The sequence below is a fragment of the Sminthopsis crassicaudata genome, chromosome 6 (genome assembly GCF_048593235.1).
Source record: "Sminthopsis crassicaudata isolate SCR6 chromosome 6, ASM4859323v1, whole genome shotgun sequence".
Lineage (NCBI taxonomy): Eukaryota > Metazoa > Chordata > Mammalia > Dasyuromorphia > Dasyuridae > Sminthopsis > Sminthopsis crassicaudata.
In genome coordinates, this window is record NC_133622.1 from 204572962 (window position 1) to 204599093 (window position 26132).

The window sequence follows — 26132 nt, forward strand, 5'->3', positions numbered from 1 at the left end:
TTTTAATTTGGGCAAGCTTCCTTAAATCTCTGATTCTGTTTATTTTAAAATTGTGATATTCTAGGTGTTTTGGAGGCAGAAACCTAAGTTATTTCATGGATTCTAATGTTATGATTTTATTTCTCTTTCTCTTTCAGATAACACAACAGCTAGAAGGCATCTGTTTGCAGGTCATTGGTACTGTTTTGCAACAGCATGTTTTAGGTATGTGAGTGTATGCCTTTATATGGAATAAGTTGTAATAAATTCCAATTTTATGTCGGCAAGGAATAACTCCTTCAAAATTCATTCTGTTTGTTTCAGAGTTCTATGAGGAAATCTTTTCTTTAGCTCACAGTTTGACCTGTCAACAAGTCTCTCCACAAATGTGGCAGCTTTTGCCTCTTGTTTTTGAAGTCTTTCAGCAGGATGGATTTGATTACTTTACAGGTTAGAAGGCAACTTTGAAATATTATGGCGTATTTGTTTTTGTTTTTTTGTAATACCAATTGTTTTACAGATAGTTTTTTTTAAAGAAAACCGGACAGGACTACTAGTTGGTATAGTTGGATAGAGAAGTAGTCCTGAAGTTAGGAGGACTTAGTTCAAATCTGGCCTCAGACAACACCTAATATGTCTTGCTTGTGTGACTCTGGGCAAGTGACATAACCTAATTGCCTCATTCCCCCCAAAATTTTTTCCATTCAGAATTGGCAATCTGGAAAAATAAAAATAAAAATAATGCCTTGATTCCAGTGAGTATAATGGAGTAGAGAACAGTTAATTAAAAAGCATAGTGCAGAGGATTGTTTTGTAAATCTGTATTTATTTATGATGATTTTTATTTAACATAGATATGATGCCTCTTCTTCATAATTATGTAACTGTGGACACAGACACGCTTTTGTCAGACACCAAATATCTTGAAATGATATACAGCATGTGCAAAAAGGTAAGTACCCAGAATTAGTGTACCTGCTCAAGTGCTAGAAGAAAGCATGTTATTTAACAGTAGGTTCCTCTAGCAAGTTTTTTAAGCCTTAAAGGAGAAATATATTTTTACTATCTTATCACAATATTCTTTAGAAAAATGCTTTTAAATTTTTCAAGGAGCTTAAAAACCTGTAGGTCAGCTTAATTGTGACTTTTTGAGAAGCATTGTGCTTTTGTGGAAAGAGCAATAAATATGTAGTGGAGATTTTAAACATTCTAAGCATATTATCCATCATTCATTGTGCTAGGCCAAAAATACTCTCTTCACTTGTGTAATAATATATGCGGGGATAGGGGAAATTAGGTGATATTTGCTAAATCTTGTTATTTATTGGTATTCTGCAAAAGTCTCTAAAACATTTCCCTTTTGATAGGGTAGAAAGGAACATTTTAAATTGGCTCAAATACTTTTAGTATCATGTGAATAGTGTTTGATAACTAATTAGTACTAGCCTTTTTGATGAATCTCCTTTGTTGCCCCAAGGCTTTATTCAGGAAGGAGCAGGCACAATGAGGATATTTCAGGTCATTAAAATAGGCTATGCAGTATCCAGCCTACTCTGACTTCATCTCCAGAAGCTTCATTCTACTTTTGTATTTTGGTAGGTCTTGACAGGAGTAGCAGGAGAAGATGCAGAATGTCATGCAGCCAAATTGTTGGAAGTTATCATTCTACAATGCAAAGGCCGTGGCATTGATCAGGTTAGTAATATTATAATTACAGTTGACTTTTGAGCAATTAGGGAATTCCAGACATATTTAAAGTTATGAAATTTTGCATATAGTCCATCATTCAAATCCTTTTGGAAAAATTCAGTATTATATTTTGAGTCTAAAAAGCTTTTTTCCCCCAGCCAGAATTGTTTCTTGTTTTTAATAGAAAACTAAGGCTTCAGGCAGCTACCAGAGTTTGATCATAATAATATTAATATTATATTCAGATTTAAAATTGATTTTAATGGTTTTGAAATGATTTTGATATGGTCTTTACTGGCATTGCTTTTTAATACTTTGCAGTGTATTCCCTTGTTTGTGGAAGCTGCACTGGAGAGACTCACCAGAGAGGTCAAAACAAGTGAGCTCCGAACAATGTGTCTTCAGGTGGCCATTGCAGCTCTCTATTACAATCCTCATCTGCTCCTCAACACCTTAGAAAATCTTCGGTTTCCCAACAACGTTGAACCAGTCACAAATCACTTTATTACACAGTGGCTTAATGATGTTGATTGTTTCTTGGGGTAAGTGACTTAATAAGGAGAATTGCATCTTATCAATTTTGTGAAAACCTTTTTTCCACTAAACTTCTGTTTTTGTTTTTAGGCTTCATGATAGAAAGATGTGTGTTCTAGGCTTGTGTGCTCTTATTGACTTGGAACAAATACCGCAAGTTTTAAATCAGGTTTCGGGACAAATTCTTCCAGCCTTTATCCTTTTATTTAATGGGTTAAAAAGAGCATATGCTTGTCATGCAGAGCATGAAAATGATAGTGATGAAGATGATGAAGCTGATGATGATGAAGAAACAGGTAAGGGGATTAAACTGTTAAGAGTCCCCAACTGTTCTAGTCTCGTGTTTGGTAGTAAGGACACTGACTGTTACAGATCAGGAACCTGATAAAACCTTTGAGCAAGATGTGTTCTGTCTGACACCCTATTTTCATCTTGTGGGTCAAAATGTTCTCCAAGACCCCTTCCAGCTTTAATAGTTTGTGGTTAATCACTCTGATAGGAAGAAATTAGGCTTGGACACAAGAAAAATAATACATTTTTAGTGAATATTTGTACAGCTTTGTATTTTACAGAAAATATCGCTTGTATTTGAATCAGTTAAATATTTTCTTGAGCTAGGCCCCCAAAATACTTTTGCCATAAAAATTATGCACTTGGGAATTAAACATTCTGTTATAAATACACAGGATTTAAAGGCATTTTTAAAAAATGAAATGTATAATAAACTTTTATCCAGGTAGGGGATTTTGGGATTTGGTTTTTTACTTATTTCTCAGATAAGTCTGGTTAGTGGAGATTTCTTCATATGCATGGGAAAGTCTCTTTGAGCATTAAGGAAGCACTTACAGAATACTTGTCCTGAACAAGGCCAGAAGTACTAGTTGAGATTTCTGATTTATCAAGTGTCAGATAACAGAGTATTTACTAAATGCGTTGCTCTTCAGGTTGGATTAGTTGTAACAACCTCTCTCAGCACCCTCCTCCATACTAACATTCCAGCCCACCTGCTGTGCAAAGGTAAATCAAGTGGACGATGGGTACACTATTCTAATGAGCTGGTAGTAGGGACCTGATTGGTGACTTTTGGAAAAGACCAAATGCCACTTTGAGGGAGGAGGTGCAGTAAGAAACCTGATTCAAATTTAATAAAATGAGGGGGTTTACTTAGAGCTGAGTTTCCTAAATAAACTGCTCTAGTCTTTGTCAACATAAACTCCTTTTTGATGCGGTAAGCATGTTAGTTGTTGTTTTCTGTATCCTTTGTGTTAGTTTAGGAATTTCTGAAATGAAATATTGAGTGAGGTGAAAGTTTGGTGAAAAGAAGGAAAAAGTTATGGAGAAATCATTCTTGAACATTTAAATATTTGAAGAAAGATGGACTTTTGTGGTAATCGGGGAATTTTTTGGCTTAGGAATAAAAATGTACTGCAGGCTAATTCTGCTTTGTATATTTGTACTTGGAAAACACTGCTTCCTTATCTGTCTGACCTTAGATTTGCCAATTAATTTCTGACTCTAATTTCCTCATCTAGATGACTTTAGACTAAATTCTATAACACTCCAACATGCTATAACTGATCTGAATGGCAATTTTAGGCATAGAAATTTTAGTTTCTAATGATACATTAAGTTCCAGGATGATAATAGATAATATACAATCTCATAGGGGAAAGAGAATTGAATTTGAAATTGAGGCCTTATTTTAAGATGTGTAGAATTTTGCATCTTTTTTTTTTTTTTTTAATGTAAAATGAAGGAATAATTAGTGAGCATATAGTTGATGATCTCTAAAGGTCCCTTTTAGTAATGATAAATCACCTGCAAGCTTCTGTAGGAAGTATTAAGTACTTGGTTTGTGGATTTGGGGTAGTTTTTTTTTTGTTTTTTTTTTGTTTTTTTGTAACTGCAATAGTATTTACATTTTCTTTTGAGATTGTCATTAATAACCTACTTATAAGTCTGCTTTTATAATGGGACTTCAGGATAATAATTCCTGAAATTTATTTAGTTTTGGACTTTAATAGTGTTAATGATCTTCCCAAGTTTAAACCATTCCTGTCCTTTGACAGAAGAGCTTGGAAGTGATGAAGATGATATTGATGAGGATGGGCAAGAATATTTAGAGATTCTGGCTAAGCAGGCAGGAGAAGATGGAGACGATGAAGAGTGGGAAGAAGATGATGCAGAAGAAACTGCCCTGGAAGGCTATTCCACAATCATTGATGATGAAGAGAACCCTGTTGACGAGTATCAGATATTTAAAGCTATATTTCAGAGTAAGTAATTCCAAATACTATACTTTCTGTACTAATTAATTCCATTCCTAAAAACAGGTAATTAAGTAATCTAAAATTTCTTGATCTAAAAGAACATTTGTGAATTATTTTCAAATTTTAAATAAATTTCACTATTCAGAACAGGTATTTAATGCTTAGATTTAATTTTGGCTAATTTTAACAACCCGCACAAACATAATAAATCACTTTATTTTATACATAATGCCAGTTGTGCTGAATGTTGAATAAATGTCCAAAAAAATCAATTTGCCTTGTGATTTTAGGAAACAGGCCAGTGTAGTTTTCTTTACATTTTCATGTTTATCATTCCATGTAACTGTGGAAGCTGAATCCATAAGTATATTTCATTGTGTATATAAATATTGAGGTTTTATTGAACAAGGAATAAGAGAATTTACATGGGAGGAACAAAATGGTACTCTTCCACATAGTTGTATTGAACAATTCAAAACTGAAAGCTTCCCCAAGATAAGTAGATTTATTACTCAATCTTTAATAAGTACTTGCTAAAAAACTATAAAATATAGGTCAGTTCTTTTGAATTATAGTACGGGGTCCTAGAAAACAACAAGAATACTTGAAACGCTGACTCTAATTTCAATAATTCTTGAAACCTCTTTTTTTTATTTTGTTTTCTATTTCAAAGCTATTCAGAGTCGTAATCCTGTGTGGTATCAAGCTCTGACTCATGGTCTTAATGAAGAACAAAGAAAACAGTTACAAGACATAGCAACTCTGGCAGACCAGAGACGAGCAGCCCATGGTACTTTCATATGCTTTATTATTTTTTGACTGCCCTGGATAATTTTGCATATTTTTGAAGTTAAAAAAAAGTCCTTTTGCATGAAATGTAAATTTATGTTGTTTCTTACAAAACCACGTGGTTAATGTGATTTATATCATTGGCAATATATTTGTAATGATAAAGTAATTATCCTTATCATTTCATTAATCATAGTTGAATATATTGAGTACACAGTCACCAAATTGCTTTCTGTTCATAGTTCCATCGTATGGAAGCAAAGAATTAGCAATCACAGGAAATCTTGGGAAAATCTTTTAGAATCATAATATTAACATGTAAACCTGATCCTGTAATAATAACAACAACTTGAATGCACATTGATCTTTCAAGTTTCAGGAAGCATTTTGTTCACAGAATACTCTGGTAGAAAATGTTACAATTATTCTCATTTATACTGTTGAGAATCTTTCTCAGTGTCCTTTCCTCTCTCAAGATTGCCTTGGCTTTTTATTTGAAACAATAAAAGCCCTTCTAAAAGTCCTTTTTCCTTTATTCAGTCTCTCCTCCTTACATGTGAAAAAGGCATTGCCTATTCTTCTCAGTGTAAGTTGAAACCCCTCATTTCCTCACTTGTCCCTGTTATTGGTTATTCTCTTTCATCTTCAACCTTAACTGATTTTCCTAATTCAGAGAATCTGTACACTCATCCCATCACCACCTTCTTTTCTCAATACTTCCAAAAAGGGCTGCTGACTTAATTTACTTGACAGTCAACTTTTTCCAAGAATTCCTGTAATCTCCTAATGTAAAACCTTTCTTTTTGAAATAGTATTAAATCCCACGTTTGTATTTCCCCATTCTCTCTCTAGTGTGTTCTAGTCATTGTCTCTTGTCACTTCTTCAGTGAGATAAAAAATCATTAACCCCCAAACATAAATGGTTTCCTTCTTCCTTAAACTTATGCCTATCCTTAGTTTGGGTTTTCTTATTAAAAAAAACCTTGGAAGTCATCTTTGAATCTCAAACTTCCCATCACCCTTCAGTATCTAGAATTGTACTGCTTCTGCCTCTACATCTGTTCTGTCTGAAGCCTTTCTGATCATACTGCTGTCATCCCAGGCCTGATGCACAAGACTTTCCATGTGTATTCCCATTTATTTTTCTATCATTATTTCATTTTTATTACTCTTGTTGTGGTCTGAATTTCTAGCCAAATTACAACATTAGTTTTCCACAACTTCTGCCTCATCTCCTCAGAATCCCTGTCTCCTTTCAAGAATGAGCTTGGGTGCTACCTTCTCTGGTAACCCCCTCATTCTGGTAATCTGACTGATATTTTCCTTCTAGTTTACGAATTTGTATCCCAAGCATAAGCCATTAGGGGGCACCATAGTGCACAGTAGGCAGGTCCTGGGGTCAGGAAGCCTCCTCTTACTGTCCTTCCACATTTAGGGGCTGTATAACCTGGATGGTCACTTTTAACCCTGTTTGCCTCAATTGTCTATAAAATGACCTGACAAAGAAAAGACAAACTATTTATGATCTTTGCCAAGAAAACCCCAAAGGAAGTCACAGAGTTGTGCATGTTGTGTACCACATGAGTTGGTCTTCTGTTTTCTTTGTTAGGTTTAGGGTGGATGAATGCCAGTCGTGGTCTGGCTCAGAATGAGGAAGGCTGTTTACAATGTTGCTTGTAGCATTTTACCATAGGCGAGTTAACTTCTCTCACCTCTCATTCAGAAAGTTTCCCCACAGCAGTGACATCACTGAATCACCCTGATAGGAACATATTAGCCTCTCTTTGGAAGAAAATTAAAAAGGGAGAGGAGTTTTTGGCCCATCCCATGAGGGAAGGAACGACTTCTGGACTTTTGATCCTGAGTCATACAATGATGCTGGTCCTTATTTAAATCAGAAATTATATCATGTGCTTCTACAGATGGGAAAAAAATCTTGTCTTTTTGTCCTTCATACCATTTACTCTACTTGACATTTGCTATTCTCTCCTTGTATTAAAATGTGTAAAATGTATTTCCGTTTTTCATAGTAGGAAAGATTTAAAACTTTAGTCCAAATAAGACAGCCTGAAAATTTAAAATTCATTACCAATAGGAAACTGAGTCCCAGAGGAAATAATGCCATGTTCTAGCTAGTATAGGTATAAGTAAGCATCCCTATGCCACAGTGTTAGAAGAGTAGAAACATGAGCTAAGAGGATCATTTAAGGCCACAAATTTTTATCTGAGTTGCCCTCCCCCCACACACACTCTAAAAGATATTGCTTATCATTTTGCATCTTTACATAGTAATGAATTCTTTCTTTCAAAAAATTTAGTAAAAAATAAACCTTTTGTCTTTCAGAATCCAAAATGATTGAGAAACATGGAGGATACAAATTCAACGCTCCAGTTGTGCCAAGTTCATTCAATTTTGGAGGTCCAGCCCCTGGGATGAATTGAATTATCCCTTTCTTTCCTGCTACCGTGTGATTGTAGTAAAGAGCTTGTGTTCCTCCCAGTAGTGGTTCCAGAACTGGTTTGTGTTCTCTACAGCTCACTCTAAACTAATTGATCAATAGATTGGACAGAAACCCCAGGAAGTGGGACCTGATCATGCAACCTGGCACTGGAAAGTAAACCAGAGGGGTCTTGGGCAGGGTGGGGGGAGGGTAGGGTGGTTTTTGTTTTGTTTGGGGGTGGGAGGGTTGTTTTCAATTTTTTTTGGAAGAAAAGAAGAACCTGACTTTGGAGCTTCAAATGACACACTGTGGAGATCTGCAAACAAACGAGGGGATGTCATAAGGCAGCTTTTCTTTTTCTGAGGAAAAATTAGGCATGGGCTGCAGGACTATTTAAAATGTCTCATTTACAGTACAAGCTCAAAGGTAGATGTAATTTTTACATTTATGAATATTTTGCCCAGTTTCCTTCCCTTTCCCATCCCCTCCCCCATTGGTTCTTTATTCTTTTAATGTAAATAAGGTAATCTGATAGCCTTACTTAATCTTCATCATTTCCATTTATCAAAGATTGTTCCTATATAGATTATTGGACACTTATTGTAGCACTACATAACTGATACAAATCTGTAAATGAATTAGCACTTTCATATTGAAACAAGCCTGCTAGCCTATGTATAAAATAGCAAAATGTTTGCTGTTTATAAAAAGAAGGGATGTAATGGGGAGGGGGGCTGGGGTACTTTCAAGTTATTAATTTAAAAATGAACTAGCAGTTTTGTACCTGGTGACTGTGGTGCACTCACCTCTGACAGTGACTTGAATTCGGTATGTAAAAAGGGGTTAGTGGATACTTCATTGCTGCTAAAAAAAAATGGCAACACCCTCTGTGTCCTTTGTTTTTTCTTAAGGCTCTCAATGTACAAGTGGAAATTTGGTTATAAGACCTTAATGTAAAAATGAGAAAGGTTATCTTCTCTGAAGCATGTAAATTGGACCTAAGTTCTGCTCTTAAAGAGTTGATTGAAGTGTGTGGATGAACATCTATATATGCAATCTATTAAAAGAACTTAATTCGGCTGATACGGCTTGATCTGATGCGGTTTTTTCCTAATTTTTTTTTTAAAACTTCTGTTAGAATGACTTCTTTTTCCCCCTGCACCACCTAATAGTGCTCAGTGTTAGATTTCCTTTTGATTTTGCATTTAAACTACCACACGTGTGTCTCTGTGCCTATCACAGTATCGATATCTTTTAACTCAGTCAGTAGGCACAGCTCTCTCTGGGACCACTATTGATGCCACTCCCAAAACAAGCCAGCAGCAAGATGGTGCATAGAGGTTGGTTTGCCATCCCTCAACCTATTGACACCTCTAAAAGAAATCCTTAGTTTCTTATCTTGCATTGATCATTGATCTTCAATATTTGTCTAGTTAGTCATTGTTGATTTGGGTTGGTTTTATATATTATATATACACACACATATTAACATGTATCAAAGTGTTGTGTTACTGAATTCTAAGCTATTTTAATTTAAATGCTGTTGGGTCTCAAACAGGCTAGAGAATTGATTACATTTGTAAAAATGAAACCTGCACATATTGATACTCAAAATGCAAAACTTCAGAAAAATGGTTTGTCTTTGTGTATTTCTTGTATGTTAATAATTAAGTCTGCTTTTTGGAATGTGCGGTTTTCTTGAAGGGCAAGCAGTTAAAACTTTTATCCCCATACCTACCTTATTGGAAGGCATCCCTAAACAAGTCACATTGCTTACATATGGGCATTTGACCTCATTCTGTGCCCTGGGTATAAGACTCAGCTGGCCATTTGAATATCAGTATAGTTGATACTGACTTACATGTTTCTCTTAATGTTGAGATCAAGTGTGTCACTATGCCACAGTCTTTATTTCTTATCAATTTGTATAGTTAGTCATCCTCATGTGAATCTGATAGCATCATCCAGGTGCTTGAATCTGTCATGAACCTATTATAGTTTAAAAAAAAAAAAAAAACCTGAAACAGTTATATGTTTTTGGTGTTACATATAGGAGTGGAAATACTTGAATGGGGTTGTAGAAAAGCCACCTATTGCCACCTCTTTTTTCCCCATCCCTCTAGGTTCCTCCTCTCAGTTCCAAATAATCTATTTTTGGCTTCCTGTTTTAGACTTCATTATTAAATAAATTGATAAGATTAATTTTCACATTACTAATCTGTCATTGGAAAAGTCCATCTCTAATAAAGGTTTATTATTTTCATTTCATAGTATTAAAGTTCTCATTTACTAAGGTACTTTAACTTGAAGAAATAAATGGTTGGTGTTTGAGATGTTTGGAAGCAAAATTGAGGCTTATTGTTAAATTCAGTATAGTTTTTCAACATTGAACTTTAAATAAAATGGAATTCTCTTCGATGGGATTTGTTTAAGAAGTAAATAGGAAGAGACCTCATTTGGCAAATTTACTAAGACTTTATTGTAAAATAGTGATGACACTTACTGAGTGACATACTTATTAACTACAAGGAAAACTTCATTCTTAAGTATAACTAATTATCACTAGTTTATATACCTTATATCCATTTTGCCATATTTTAAAAAGTTTGATCTTGTTTCTTAAAATTTTAACTACAAATAGGTGGAATAACAGTTTTATTGTTATTTCCTTTTTGGGTTGTTTTTTTTTTTTTTTTTTTAATGGATGTACTAAATGTAGAGGCTTGACATTTTTATCTTGGATGGTATTAAATGTTCAGGCGAAAATACTACTACTCATACATCCTTGGGAGCAAAAGTCATCCATTTTGTAGAAATGTATATTCCTAGTACTAAATAAAAGAAATAAATTTGTTTCTCTACAGGTTATATATAAAATGTTGGCTGCTAATCTCCACAAGTTATCAAGATGGTGGCTTCAATGCTCACCTCATGAAGACCAGAACTCTAGAGCAATGGTGGCCAACTGTAGGCCTAGGCATGGCTCTTTGGCGCTTCATGTGCTGGCCACCCATTGGAGCAAGCATGAAGAAAAGGCATTGGCAATTGTATTTAATATTGAGGGTAAAAGAAATAATCATGTTCTCAGGAAGATACGGGAAAATGAATTATGTAAACATTTGTTGGTCTGTTCACTTAATTAGCTATTAAAAGTTTGGAGAAAAAAAATCCTATGCCTCTTTGTTGATAAACCTGGTGAAATTTGGCTGCTACCCTTGCCATAGAGCTTCACCTGTTGGTAAAGGAGTCCTGAGTGCCAGGTTAGGCTGTTCCTTTCTGACTCCACAAAGGCTTACATTTATTAAAGCTACTCCCTTTATCATTCTTAAAGAGAAATTTAAATGAAGCGAGGTATGGTTCTTATAATGTCCCCTTTGAACTTAAGGTTGTGTATCTATCCATATTTAGATTCTGTATGAAGTTAACATTGTTTCTTCCATCAAAACAGTGGTAGTGTTAGGTTTAATTTGAAATCAAATTAACTTGCACCAGGACACAAGTCTAAGGGCCTTATTCTGTAGTGGAGGCACTCCTGATCTCCAGCTGACAATACAAATTCTGACAGGTTTCTGCTAAAGGGAAGACCAACCACAGCAGATTCTTCTGTTGTCAGGATTAGTGCTTTTACCAAAGTAGAACAGATCCATCTATTTATAAGTCATCATTGAATCAATGGATCTTTTGATGAAAAAGCCATTTGTGGAATACCAGCGCTTAAAAATGGGCAGTTTTTTTTTCCCAAAAAAAAAAAAAAAAAAAATTGAAGTTGATGAGAAAACATTTTAGAGGCAGTGTGGTACTTGTCAAATGGAAAGAACATTTTGTTATCTGGACCTGTCATGACATGTGACCCCAACTTCCCTCTTCTGAAAATGCAGCTTTTTCTTGGAACCATGAAGTCTACGATGCTGAGCAATATGGAGGACTAACAGGTGGTGATTGAATGGAATTGTATATAAGGTGGCTAGTGGCAGCACAATGGAAAGTGTCAGACTTCAAATTCTCTGTCTAGATTTATAATTAGTTATGTAGCAGTCAGTTCGTTCTCTCAGCTAATAGATACTACAGTGTTGTAAGGTTTAAATAACAGCATATAGTGCTTTGCAAACTTTAAAGGATTACCCCTATCCTCTCTCAAAACAAATACATACCAAAAAAAACAAAACAAAATAGGAAACATGCTATCCACCTTCAGAAAGAACTGATGAACTCACGAGTACAAATTGAAGCATGTTTTCCGTTTTTCTTTGAAAATGGGTAATACAGCAGGTTGTTTTACATGTCTCTGCATACTTGTAATGGATTTTATTTTTCTCCTCAATGGGCAGGGATGGGACAGATAACTTGGAGCTAAAAATGAAATTGAATTTTAAAAAAACTTATTGCCAACATCTAAACAACATATATCTCATTCCACATCTGTGATCTTTCTGCTCCTATCTGCTGAGCTGCAGGGGGAAGTTATGGTCACATTGGTCCCCTGAAGTCAGTCATCAGTTAAAGGTATCTTGTCAGTTTTTTTTTTTTTTTTTCTTTTTAAGTTATCAATGTAAATTTTTGTGTTTTAGCTTATTTCCCACACATCTAATAAACGCCTGTTTTTTGTTATATTCCTTCTTATGCCAATTTATTTTCTCCATACTTTTTCAATTCTTTGCTCCCACAAAAGTGGTACTATGAATGCTATTTCCTTCCCTACATTTCCTGTAAAACTACAGTTTATATGACATTATTCTAGGGAGGTATTTTTGGATTATTGAAAGATTTAAGTGCGTTAGAAATGACTGAGAAATCAGAATTCTTAGATCAGGGGACAGTGGATGATCAATCTAGTGTGAACTATTTGACCTGGCTGGGCCTAGTTATTCCAACTTAATTTTGGTCATTCATTTTATAACGCAGGGACCATTTTAAGGGTAGGAGGACCTCAATGAAGAGGTAGAGATAACATGCACACTGTATGGAAGTTAAATTCAGCTAATTGAGAGAAATACTTGTGTTTAGAGAATCAGGAAAGGTGAAATGAAAAGGGGATTCCAGTCTTAAGTAATAAATGAAAATACAATTAGGAGTAATTGTGGGAAAAAAGCATCACTAGAGGTGATCACTAGGTCAGTATCACTTGAGGGCGGATTTGGGAGGTAGAGGGTACCCAAAAAAGCCTGGATAGGTAGGTGAGGATCTGAATAAAGCATCTTTGAATGCCAAACGGGATTGTATATTCGTTCCTGGAGATAACAGGGAGCAATTCTATTTTTAAAAAGTAATAGGATTAGAAGATTGCGATGGTTACATATTTAGGAGAATAACTTTTTGTTCTTGGGTTTCTTGAATACTAGGCTACTGGTTTGGTTTTTGTTTTCTGATTCTTATCCTGTTTGGTTAAAGATTCATTGATTGAATCTTTAAAAAGGAAAAAAGGCCAGTAACCTTATATAATATATTTTCAGGTCTCCTCTTTCTTTTTGTTCTTTTTAGATTTCTCAAAATTCTATGCTTTTTGTTCCTTCCTATGGATTTTACTGTTTGGTCTAATCTGAGTTTTATAATGAATCTAAATTTTTATTAGCAAAGCTCTAACATAAACTCTTACTTTTCCACTTCTTTCTGCTAATGAATGTTATAGGTATGTATGTTTTCATATGTCCTTAAAGCAATTCCCAAATATCTCACATTTTAAAAGTATTGTATCTATGCTTTTTGTGGATTTTCTTTTATGCTATTAATCAACTGCTCAGTCAACCACCTTTCTTCATTTAGCTTAAAAAATAATTGTCCTCCTCCTGCCTAATCATTCCTGACTCCTTCATATTCTCCAAAGCAACACATCATTAATCTTCCATGTATGTCACCTACCACCTTTTTAAATAATCTTTTCAGCCCTGACTTCTCTTGCAAACTTGTCATTATTTATTGCGAAGGCAGATAGGTGGTTGAGCTCATCTTCCCGAGTCCAAATCTAAATTTTTTTCCCATCTACATTTATTTTCAAACTTGTTCATATTTTCCTTTATCTTCAGACTCCAACCTTATGTGAAATTAAGCAAAATATTTCCATAAATTTGAAAGAGAATATATACCACCCTAATGAAAAAAAAATTCTTCAAGAAAAATAAAGTTAAAAGAGAAGGGGGATGTCCGGTAGAGAAAGTTTACTTCAATCTGTATTCAGACACTTCTCTGGATATATAGATAGAAAAATCCTAAATCCTTTAGTCATAGATCATCATAGTGCTGAGAATAGCAGTCATTCACATTATCCCTTTGTATATAGTATATTTCACTTTATTTGAGCTTCCTCGAGGCTTGACTATTCTGCTCATTTTCCACAGAACAATAATATTCCACCACAAACATACCAGTTTATCCAGGCATTTCCCAATTGATGGGCATCCCCTTAGTTTTACAATTTTTTTTGTCTTAAGAGCTGCTATATTTTTGTATATAGAATCCTTTTTAAAAAAAAATCTTGGTATTCATGCATAATAGTGGCATTATTGGTTAAAGGATGTATTAATTTATATCCCTTTGGGTATAGATGACTTTTTGATGATCAAGTGGGGCATGGTTCTTTTTTTTTTTTTTTTTTTTATAAATTTGATCCCAAGTTCAAATGTAGCCTTGGACATTAATTGTATGGGCCCAGACAAGTCAATTAATGCTGTTTGTTTCTCATCTATAAAATGAGCTAGAGAATGAAATGGCAAACTAGTATATGATCTTTGTCAAGAAAACCCCAAATAGGGTCACAAAGACTAAACCTGATTCCTCAGTAGTTTCTTCATGTGTCTTCACATCTTTTAATGCCAGATGTGAACATTTTCCTCCAAATAACAGGTTTTCATCTGTGGCACCCCCATTCACAGTCAAAACCTGTATGTTTTTTCATCCCCCTCCTTCCTGACTTTGTTGCTCTCCATAACTCAAATCTAATTGATACTCAAATGGTCATTTTCAACAAAGGACATTCTCTGTAAGGAGCTGCCCCAGTGAGACAACATAGCTGTCTTTTTTAGTTCAGACTAATTTCTTAAATTTCTTAAGGGCTCTGCTTAAAACCCAAACCACTCTGGTTCCCACTGACTGGCCAATAAAAGCCCCCCCCCCCCCCCCCCCCCGTGAGATCTATGTTTTTTACTGTTTGTCCACAATTCTAGAGCTGTTATTTCATCTGTTTTTCTTATTAGTTTCTCTAATGTATCCTTCTAACTTCAGGACCTCAGCCCTTCTTACCTAAACCGGTCTGTCTGCTTCACTTGTCAGTGTTCTAGTCCCTACTCCAATCTACACAGCTGCCAAAGTGACCCTTGTGAAATGATTATGAAGATACCAGAAGTGACATGATTTAGAGGGGCATAGTTGTTAACAGCTATGTTGCTATGTGGGGAAAAAAAGCAACAAAACATGTAAATACTGTTTTGTGATCCACCCTCAGTCCCAAACTCTTGAGTGTAGATTGCTCTCTCCATCACAATTCTATTGGAACTGGACTGAATCACCTCCTTGTTTAAAAAGCACAACCATCGGAATTGATTATCATATAATCTTATTGCTAGGTAACACTTAAAATTTCAGGCTACACAGGATTAGGGGAATAACAAGGTGGTGTATTGAGATAATGATTTATCTTTAGACTAGTCTTCAAAGAGCATTCTAACAATCTGCTTTATCCTTCCCTCAGGACTACCAAATAGTTCCCCTTCTCCCCTGAAAACCCCAAATAAACTCCTTCTCAGGACTAGGTGCAACATAGTTATCTTTCATTTAATGGTGTCTTTGTCTTTACTCTAGCTACCTCTGGCTATTCTACCAAACTCCTCTACTGACTTAGTGACACTAACTCCAACTTAGTACGTCCAACTGTGTACTCAAGCCTTAGGATATTCCTTTACTGGATTCTTCCAAACTCCTTTGTAACTATTACTCTCAGAAATATATTTCATATTTACCACTCCTGGTGCCCATTTTACCTTTCATTTTGTCTGCAACGTCTTCTAAATAAACCTATGTTTTGGCAAAGAGAATGGGCATTGTGAATTTGTTATTTCAACCTGGAAATTGCTACCCCTTCCTCGAAAATTGTGAAATAGCATATTTTAATATTTTAATGATATTAGTAGACAGAATGAGGCAAAACACAGGACATTTTGAAAATATAGATTTTTATTGCTAAAAACAATTTTTAAAACTTGAGAAACAATTTTTTAAATTAAAGCTTTATTTAAAAAACATGCAAAGATAAATGTTCAACATTGATCTTTGATCAATGATTGTTTTCCCTTCCTTCTCCCCATCTCCTCCCCTAGATGACAAGTAATCCAATATATGTTATACATATTAAAATATGTTAATTCCAATATACGTAAACAGTAGCTTGTTGCACAAGAGGAGGCTAAAAAGGAAAGAAAATGCAACAAACAAAATGCAAGAAATCACCAACAAAAAGTGAGAATGTTATGTTGTGATCCACACTCAGTTCCCACACCCCTCTCTGGGTGTAGATGGCTTTCTTAATCACAAAATCATTGGAATTTGCCTGAATCATCTCACTGTCAGAAAGAACCACATCCATCAGAATTGATACTCATAATCTTTTTGCCTTGTACAATGATCTCCTGGTCCTGCTCATTTCACTCAGCATCAGTTCATGTAAGCCTCTCCAGGTCTCTGAAATCATCTTGCTGTTTTTTTCTTATAGAACAATAATATTCCATAACATTCATATACCATAATTTATTCAGCCACTCAGAAGAAACAATTTTCTATCTTGTTTAAAAAAAAAATCTTGAAGTGAAGTTTCAATATACAGCGAAGCTTGGAAGATCTATCAAGGTTAGCCTATGAGGGGTATTAAAAGATAGAATTTATATTTGATCCTAGAAGTGACTTGACCAAACCTGTTTAAAGAAAATAATTTTGGGAGGTATGGCATGGATTACATGCGAAGAAAGGCAGATCAATTAGAAAGCTATTGCAATAATCTTTACTAAAAGTGATAAAGGACTGAATGATACATTTTGTGAACAAAAAGGGATAGAGAACAGTAAATGACTAAGTAGAGATTTGGCAATTGGATATGTGTGAATAAAAGAAAGAGTCCAAAGTCTAGAAACAAATCCAAGAGTCACAGGAATAAAAATGCTAATTAAACCCCACTATTTGTGTTGATTAGGTTACCAACAAAACTATCTATTGAAAAGGTCCAGATTAGAGTGTATAAATATATTCTAATGATGAAGACCATGCAAGTCACCAGAGAACAGCTTTCATGAGAAGTCATAAACTATCAATATACAGCACAGATGACGACAAATGCGAAAAAAATTAATGCCTGGCAATTAAGAGATCATCTGTAACACTGAAGAGTAGTTTTGGTTAAATGACAATTCTTAAAGCAGACTGAAAAAGGACAGGCAAGACAGGAATTCTTTCTCTGGTTTTGGCTGACAAAGAAGTATAGGACAATGGCTAAAAAAGATGAAGTCTAGTGAGTTTTTCTAAGGATGAAGGAGATGGGCATGTTAAAAAGCAGTAGTGGGAAAGGAACTTATAAGGAGAATATGAAGATCAGAGATAGGCAAGATAATTGAGGTTAGACTTTGCTCTGCACACCTATTTTGGTGTTATCTTTTTCAGCTATGACAGTCATTAAATACTTTTTTCATAATGCATATATTAATAGAGTGGTAAGTGCACATAATCCAAACTTTTTTTACATGCAATATGCTCAAAAAAATGTACTGCAGCCTGTATTAACAAATCAATATAAATTGAATAATAATTCAATATTAACATTGAATAATAAATGTTATTATTCAAAACAATTCCAAGTTCTCAAACTTAAGTTTCTTTCCCATTTAACCATAATGGCATTACTTTTCATCAGTCACACTGATTCACTATTCCCATATCTTGATCACTTTTACCAGCCCTCTTCTAGCTTTGTTTACTGCAGCAGTGTTAGTTCATAGAGCCACATCATATAGGAAGGGCAGTGACAAGGAAAGGGTGTTGTGGGACTACATTACGATTTTAAAGGATCTGCTGAAGACACTTGCAATGCTTACATCTTACAAAGAATATGAAGGACTCTCAATAGGCATTTACTAAGTCTCTATTTATAGTTTGAAATGTTCAATTCTTTGAGGAATTCATCCCCTGGACATCTTATCCCTTACTACTAGTAAGAGGGGGATAAATAGCCATGATGTACCTGCCATACATGCTTCTAAACTTCTATAGGCAGAACAGAAATTTCCCTTGTTTTAATTCCTTTGTCACTGTAAGTCCTTTCAACAAGGCTATAAGCTATTACAGTCAAGCTGGTGTGCAGGAATACAAAGAGAAACAAGACCTCATCTTTGCCCTCTAGCAGCTGACATTCTAGTAAGAACTTATTCCAAGGGGCAGCTAGGTGGTGCCTTGAATTCAGGAGTTCAAATCTAACCTCTGACACTTAACACTTCCTAGCTGTGTGACCCTGGGCAAGTCACTTAACCCCAGCCTCAGGGAAAAAAAAAACAACAGCCCAATGAACTCTGGATTTTCATTTCACAGAACACACAGCAGAGGATTACAACATAATGAAGCACAAACACATCATGCTTGACTTGGCTTAAAAAAAAAAAAAAAAAAAAAAAAGAGGGCCCAGTATCAAAGAGATAGATTTTATTTCCACATCTCTGATCTTCTTTCAAAAGCCTGGTAATTGGTAATTTTATGCTTTGTGTCTCACTGAAGGCAAGGTGAGCTCCTTATTTAAGAAAATGGTCTTTTCTAGTCAGTAGAATGCAATTTGAAGGCTAATCAGGCAGGACATATTTTGAATAACTTTTCTTCTGGAACAGTTAGCAATTAACAATTTCAAGTTCTGGAACTTAAGTCAATCTCTGAATCAAGTGATCCCAGAAGAAACTGAGTAGTTCTACTTGAAAATTAAGTAACTCATTTGTCAGATTGGGGTCCTTGCGGGGGAAGGGAGACATCTTTTGCCTTTCAGCTCTTCAGACAGTGCCTACCACAAATAGCTGAAATGTTTGTAGATTGCGGAAATGTTTAAAATGTGAAAGGCTGTCAAGTGGAAGAGAGGATTAGATTTGTTCTGCTTGGTGGAGCAGAGAAGATCGAAGAGTAATGGATGGCAGTTGCAGAGGGAAGCTGACACATGACTGATTCATGTTCTGGTAGGAGTTGATGGCTTCTACTGTGTCTAATGTCAAAATATTAGGCAACCCTCTGTTTTCCAGAGCTAAGGCCCAGCAAGCAAATTGTTTGGCACAACAACAGTCCTTTGGGCTCCTCCCTCTGGTGAAATTGCTTAATGCCTGTATTGTTTGGAGAAAGTGTTCTCAGCTCAGAGCAGCACCAGGAAAAATCCTGTCAAGATCAACCTAGTCTCCCACCCTGCCTTGGGTCCCTCCAGTAGGGGTGGGGCCCTGGCATAAATATTTAATCTGCCTCCTTGCTTGCAAGCCATTTCCTTCACAATGAAATGAAACCTTTTCATTGCAGACTTTCTCTAGCCTGCTCTGCTTGGCTCCAGCCACCCACAATTAAAGGCTAGTTCTGGCTAGATGATACTTATAACTGAGCTTCTGAAGTTTAAGATCCTGTTTAAGGTTCTAGTCTGGCTATACTCAGTGATTACGTTAAATGACTTTAAGGAAGTTATTTAACCATTGAGCTTGTTTCTTAACAGCTGAATAATATCACCAAAATGCCCACACAAGTCTTTTTTTTTTTTTTTTTTTTTTAAATTTAGCTAATAGTCCCTCCTGAATTATGGAAGGCCATTTGTGGAGTCTCCACAAATAAAAATGGAGTCCTTTACAACATTTTCACATCAAACTTCATTAAAAGTTACTGCAAAACTCAAACACCTTTGCTAACTCTCTTAAATTCTCATAGTAATCCACTTTCTATACATCCTTAAAATTTTCCCCAAAATTCAGATCTTTGCTTCTGGTGAGTTTCCATAAGTCCATTTTCTAACATACATCCTTAAAAATCCCCTGAAACTCAGAGCTTTCTCCATTTTTTATACCCCATTAAAAGTTCCCAAAGAACTCAATACCCTTTTGTTTTCTTTTTGAATTCTCATTCACTTTCTATAGCCCTGCTCCCCATTCCACTTTCTATTCCATTAAAATTTCCCAAGCAATTCGGAGAGCCACCTTTGCTTCCTCCGGAGTTCTCAATAGTCGGGGTCCTATACCCCAAGTTCCCAATGGCCTTTCCTAAAAATCATCCCAAGAAGTAAGCGGGTCAAGCGCAATAGCAAACTGAGGCCTGGTCAGATCCACAGCTCCAGCAACCGGCTAATGTCAACATCAAAAACCTTTCGCGACTATCAGAGTAAACGACATTAAAGCGGCCTCCCTAAAGGACCTTCTCAACTGACTCAACTTGCCTAAGGGTGATCTCCTCTTACAATGAACGAGAGAATTCCCGCTACTTAGGACGGTGTTTTGCACCTAGTAAGCGCTTTAGTAAATACTGCATGCACGCATTCATTCGTTCGTCGTTCGCCGTCCTACCTCACCGAGTACGCGAGCGAAGTAATTCAGGTAAATCCCTTAGCTAATCTTTAAGTGTTTCCAGACATCCACAGCCCTAACACGTTAAATGTTACTATTATCGTTATTGCTCCACCGCACGGGCCGGCAAGTCCGAGCAGCCCAACTTCTCGGGCCGCTCCTGGGTTCTGAGACAGCAAACACGGCCCAGCCCGCCTCCCCCATCGGGACAGGCCCCCTTGGGCAAGGCGAGCCCCCGGCCCGGACCCTCCTCCCTCCAGGTTGCTGCCCCCGCGGGTCACCCACCGCTCGTCTCCAGAGGCAGAGGGTCCCGAACAAGGGCTCGCGCTCCGAGACAGAGGAGACGGGCCGGAGGAGCGGCCTTCGCTCAATCGGGCGCACCTCGGGCCAGAGTCCCCTGGGAACCCCGGGGAGTGGTCGGCTCAATTCCTCGGTCCTCTGCATGCTTCACTCGGCCTGGCGCCATCTTCGCAAGAGCGCGGACCCCAAGGACTCGGCCCCCGGGAGGCGGAGAAGCCGCCGCCGGCAAGTCCACGGGGAAAATGGCGTCCGCCGACGCTTCTCCCTTCCCCGCTAATCTCAAGTGCCAGCCTCTCTCCCTCACTACAAAATGGCGCCTCCCGCTGAGGCCCCAGAACCGGCATAATTCACACGCCGTAGTGGTGTAGTCCGACGGGAACAGACGGAGCTCTCAGCCACTCAGTCTGTGGAGTTTGTGTTCCGCACCCTTGGAGAGCCAATCAGTAGCAAGCTCCTAAGCCTGGAAGTGTCTACGTCACGGGGAAGAGCACAGAAGAGGCCGCCTTCTTCCCGGTCGTGGGGGTTTTGACCAATGGCTATTACGAATGGCTCCATGAATGACGGGGCGGTGATCCAATGGAGTCCGGGGGCGGGCCTCGAAGACTCTATGCGTGTTGCGGGGCCCTGGGGCCGGGGCGGCTGTTTCCTGTCCTGGTGCATGGTGGTCGGACGAAGGAATTGTTGGAAAATTTTCTCGGAGGTTCGTATATAAATGTGTTTTTACCCAGTGTGCATTATTCTCCACCCGGCCGCCGCCCTCAGCGCAGCGGCGCCGGCTAGGGCTCCGGCCCCGGCCCCCCGGCTCCGGAGCTGGGCCCTGGGGGCCGGGCGCTGGGCGGCGGCCTGGGGCAGAAGCGGAGTTTATTAATAACTCGCGGCGGCGGGTGCAGCTCCGTGGGACTCCCTCATCGTCCGCGGGCCGCTCTCGCGCCCTCCCGACCGCCCCTCCCCCCCGGCCCCGAGGGACGGCCGCCCGCCCACCGGGGAGGGCTCGAGAGCGAGCGGGCGAGCGAGCGGGCTGGCGCGAGCCCCGGGGGGAGCCCGCGCCGGAGCCGCAGCCGCAGCCGCCGCGGGAGCCCGAACGCCACCCCGAGGCCTTCGGGCCGCGCTTCCCGCCCGCGGCAACCGCGGCGGCCCATGCGGGCCGTGACCCCAGGGCTGCTGGCCTCCGGAGCTGGGGTCCGGTTCCGGCGGGACGCCCGGGATCGGGCCCGGCGGGAGGTGGGAGGGGGAGCGTAGGCGCCGTCCGGAGTCGTCCCGCTCGCGCCCCGCGGGGCTGTTGGTAATCGCGGTAATCGCGATTCTCGGGACCGGGCGGGTGCCCTGGAGACTCGGGTCGGCGGAAGGGACTCAGTCACCTCTCGTTAGACTCTGTTTGGCGGGCCCTTTCCAAATAAAGGCTCCAAATTTGTGTGTTACGCTCTGACATTCCGGAGTCTGGTTGTCGGAGCTCCGAGGGGCCCGGGAGCTGCTCGGGTCCCTGGCTCCCTCTGAATCCTTAACAAAAGCAACACTTAGGGGGAAGACGGGAGTGGGCCGTGGTCCTCCCACTCCGCCTCTGCCCGTGCCTGTTTTCTCAAATGTCCACTGATTTGGAATTGCTGCCGAGTGTGATTTGGATACTTTTTACCTCTTGAGGTCTGCCTGAGTGTTCGGCATTCGACTTGAAGTGTGGAGGGAGAATGGCGGAAACTGTGTTACTGTCACTTAGTTGGGATCGTGCAAGTGGGGACTTTTTGACAAATCCGTACACGTGGGCCGGGAGTCAGAAGCCCCAGTTCCTCCTGGCTCTGCGAGGTTTCAGCTGTGTGGCGTGGGCTCACTAACCACTCACTTTTTACTTTGTGCATTCGGGGCGTCCTGGGCGCCTGGAATGCCCGGCCCAGCGCTCTGGCTCGGACAGCTGTGCTCGAGTGGCCAATTGACCCCCTCACTGGTGTCATCTTTAAGACGGGCTTAGTATTGGACCACCCACCTCAGGGTTAACTAGGAAAACGACGTGAGTTATCTGAACGACGGGAATGGCCAACCTCCATGTGTGAAGTTCTAGTCTACGCAGCGTCTTGGATCTTACCTGAAAGCTTTTGATCCTTCTACCACCCTGTGAGGCCAGTAGTCCCCAAGCCTATCCCTATTTTTACAGATGAGGGTAGACTCAAATGGTTAGGATTAAAGGTCGAAGCTAGTAATTAAAGTGGGACATGACTCAAGTCTTGCATTTTCAAAAACAACGCCAGAGTATCCTTCTATAAAGTTTTAAATGTGAGATATTTTCTATTACATGGTGATTATTTAATATTTATATGGAGTAAATGTTAGGTGCTGAGGGATTCAAGGTGCAAAATTATAATACAGAAAATTTGGCTCAAGAGTTGACATTGATCAAAGGATAGATGGTGAGCTGGATTGTGAACAAAAAAAAAATAGGACGGAAATGTAAAGGAGAAAGGTTATTCATAATTGAGAGAATTAGGTATGGTTCGGAAGTACTGGGTAAATCAGATGTGAAGAAAAAGTCATCTATGATTGAAATGAACGAAGTGCAAATTAAGGGGCCAAATTGCCAGACAATTGCAAGCCTACTAAAGATTTTAGACTTGGCCCCTGTATCTCTCAAAAAGCCTTTATTGATTCTCCCAATTACCTCTTTATTTATTTTTATTATGTATAGTTTTTTGCTTTCACTTGTTTATCTTTGTTGACACCCCTCAGTAAAATGTAAATGAAGGTGAGTGATTGCTTTTTTGTTTTGTAAATGAAAGGAGGATGTAGTATTATAAATTCGAGTTTTGTATCTCCCTGGCTCTTGGCTTTTTTTGTGCAGAATGACTAGATTAAAATGATGCTAAGCAGGTAAACATCTGCTATGTAGAAAGAATGGGAATTTTAGAACTGTAGGGTGAACTAGTATTGGGATGATGGTAGACTTTGTCTTAATAAGAAACAAAGTAGTGAACTGTTAACCAGGAGCGTGCTTTATTTATCTATTTTTTGCTGAGGCAATTGAGGTTAAATGACTTGCACAGGGTCACACAGCTAGCAAGTGTTAAGTGTCTGAGCTCTGATTTGAATTCAGCTCCTCCTGACTTAAGGGCTGGACCACTTAATCACTTAATCCCCTGCACCACCTAGCCATCCCAGGAGTGTACTTTATTAATGAAGGGAAACTAGTACTGGAGAGAGTTTTTATTTTTATTGAGGAGAGATGAAAGAATTCAGTACTCTTGAGAGTAAAACAGAGGACATCAGAGAATCAACTTTGAAGTTAGAACGTTTTAATAATGATCTAGTCTAGTATCTCCAGATTTAAAGAACCTGAGGCTCAGAAAAGTAATGTCTTGACGATAGCAACATAGTGACACCCTTCTTTCATCATCCATAATGTGTAGATTATGAGAAGGTAAGGGCTTTCTGATGAAATACGTTGCTATTACTTTTTCCTATAAAGTTGACCTCAAGCCCTCTGTTACAATAGTATTTTTACATTGTATTTGTTTTTACAATTTTATAGTGCACATGAAGAATACCCCACAATTTTCAGATTTCCAATAAAATGTGAGCTCCTGGAGGGGAGGAATGGTTTTTTCCTTAGCGTCCCCATATATAACACAATGTCAGTGCTGTGTGTGTCCTAGGGACTGGTGGATTCAATGTGTAGGGAGTTTATTTTTACATTCCCTGCAGCTTCTAGAGAATGGTCTAGAGCAGTGAGATCAAATTCAAACAGAAATTTGCTAATTGCTTATTAACTCAGGAGCCTTCAAATTAATGTTTTCGGTTTTTGTCAATTTTGTTAAACATGTCCCAATTACATTTTAATCTGGTTTGGGAGGCACACCCCTTAGGTTTGCTGGTGCCTGCAGAGAACAAGTGTGACACCTCTGGTCTGCTGCACATAGAAGTTAAGGGATGGGTCTAGTTCAGGGCTGCTGCCTCTGCCTACCAAACCATGCTGCTTCTCCAGTGAGACATATATCTGTCAAAGTCCACACTTGTAATTTCAGTGATGTAGAGGAATTACAGTGAGGAAAGTCTCATCACCAGTGAACATCAAATTCTAGTCAGAGTTGCCTGGGCACTGAGGTCACATGGCCTATATGTGTCAAGAGGCAAAACTGAAACCCAGCTATTTACCATACTTAGTATTTTCTTAAATTGAGCAAAATTTAATTTGAACATGTAAGCCATAGAAAGATTTTTGTGTCAGGCATTTTGTGACCAGGCTATTTTTGAAGGTTTTTAAAAACAATTAGACAAAGGTTTTCGTTTTCTCTTCTGGACAGGATTTGGGCTAAATGACCAAAATTGGCCCTTTCAGCTCCATATATCTGTGACTTGGGTTGTGATCATATAGAAGGGCAGTTCATGCTGGATTAATTCACAAGGGGACCACATTCTCAGAGGTGTTTACCTTGTTAAGAGTGACAAATCCCTGGACTAAGAAGTTGGGGACTAAACCCTCTGCTACCACCTTGCTGGGATTTTTGGACAGTTAACTTCCATTCTCTACATTCCTGTTTCCTTGCCTATAGAAAAAAAAAGGAGGTTGGATTACATTATCTTTCTGTTCCATAGTGATTCAAAAGACCATGTTTTTAAAAATTCTTGTTGGAACAACAAGGGTAAAATTTAAATTATTTTAATGGAATCTTTTTTTTTTTTTTTTTTAAATGTGTCTCTAATGGAATCCCTAGCTTAGTAACCAAGTTACTCAGGGTCACAAGGGACTTAAGAGGCCATCCACTACAACCTGAATCTAACTTTCCCTCTACAACATCCCCCTAAAAGTGGAAATTTGACTTATTCTTGAAGACCTCAAATGAAGAGGGTACTGACTCACTCCTGAAATAGCCTATTCCATTTTTGATAGCTCAAATTAATCACAAACTTTCCCCCCTCTCCTTCCCCTCCCCAATTTAGCCTATGTCTGCCTCTGAAACTTTTGCCCTTTGGTCCTTCTCTTATTCTCTGGAGTCAAAATAGAAAAATCTAATCTCTTCTCCTTATGACAATTCTTCATATAACTAGTGATTATTATTATGTCCTCCCTGAGATTTCTCTTCAGGCTAAACAATCCCAGGTCCTTTATCTGCTCCCTTTATGACATGTTATCCAGGCCCTCTCATCATCTTAGCTGTCCTGATGATGGTTATCAGTGACTTTCCTAAAGTGAAATATCTATAATCAAGCATAGAAATAGAGATGTGGTCCAAACCCAAGCAAGAGTCATTCCCTAATTTGTGATATATGTTTTTTAGTAAAGCTCAATATCTCATTAGCATTCTTATTGATGCCTAGTAAACTTGCAAAGCCCCAGAGAAGAGATTGCTGATGATCTCGAGGTTCCTGTTCTAGTCCTTCCTCTTTCCCTTTCCATCCCTTTGACAATAAATGAAGGCAGATTAGGGTACACTTTCAAATGGAACAACCTACTGCCACGCTAGGGTAATAAGGTGCTCCCTCTACAGATGGTAGCAGACTCCAGAGGAGGAGGGCTCCAAATGCTTTCCCCAGAGGGTTGGAGGCTGAAGCTCTTGTCAACTTTCTCTCTGTCCATCTCCTGGCCAAACCTGGTGCCTGCAGTGGACTTGCTT

At 38.5% G+C, this 26132-nt stretch overlaps 2 protein-coding genes across 7 annotated transcripts in view; both read left to right on the forward strand.

Annotated features, from left to right (window-relative positions):
• Positions 1–8785, forward strand: part of IPO7 (importin 7) — a 46678-nt gene extending 37893 nt beyond the window's left edge. Inside the window, exons 17-25 of one of the 2 annotated variants that reach the window (XM_074273282.1) lie at positions 138–204; positions 304–429; positions 834–931; positions 1579–1674; positions 1990–2210; positions 2293–2498; positions 4272–4478; positions 5146–5262; positions 7606–8785. In XM_074273282.1, the coding sequence (XP_074129383.1) occupies positions 138–204; positions 304–429; positions 834–931; positions 1579–1674; positions 1990–2210; positions 2293–2498; positions 4272–4478; positions 5146–5262; positions 7606–7703 (1236 nt within the window). In that variant the 3' untranslated portion in view covers positions 7704–8785. The remainder of the gene's footprint in view (positions 1–137; positions 205–303; positions 430–833; positions 932–1578; positions 1675–1989; positions 2211–2292; positions 2499–4271; positions 4479–5145; positions 5263–7605) is intronic. The other variant, XM_074273283.1, reaches the window with a different exon arrangement.
• A 12367-nt stretch (positions 8786–21152) lies between these two features.
• The window catches only part of ZNF143 (zinc finger protein 143), a 39527-nt gene continuing 34547 nt past the window's right edge, over positions 21153–26132 (forward strand). For 2 of the 5 annotated variants that reach the window (XM_074273284.1, XM_074273289.1), the window contains exon 1: positions 21153–21238. The gene's annotated coding sequence lies outside the window, so the exon portion shown is untranslated. Of the gene's footprint in view, positions 21239–22506; positions 22642–22667; positions 22801–23143; positions 23267–26132 lie in introns of those variants that run through there. The other 3 variants (XM_074273286.1, XM_074273285.1, XM_074273288.1) reach the window with 3 other exon arrangements.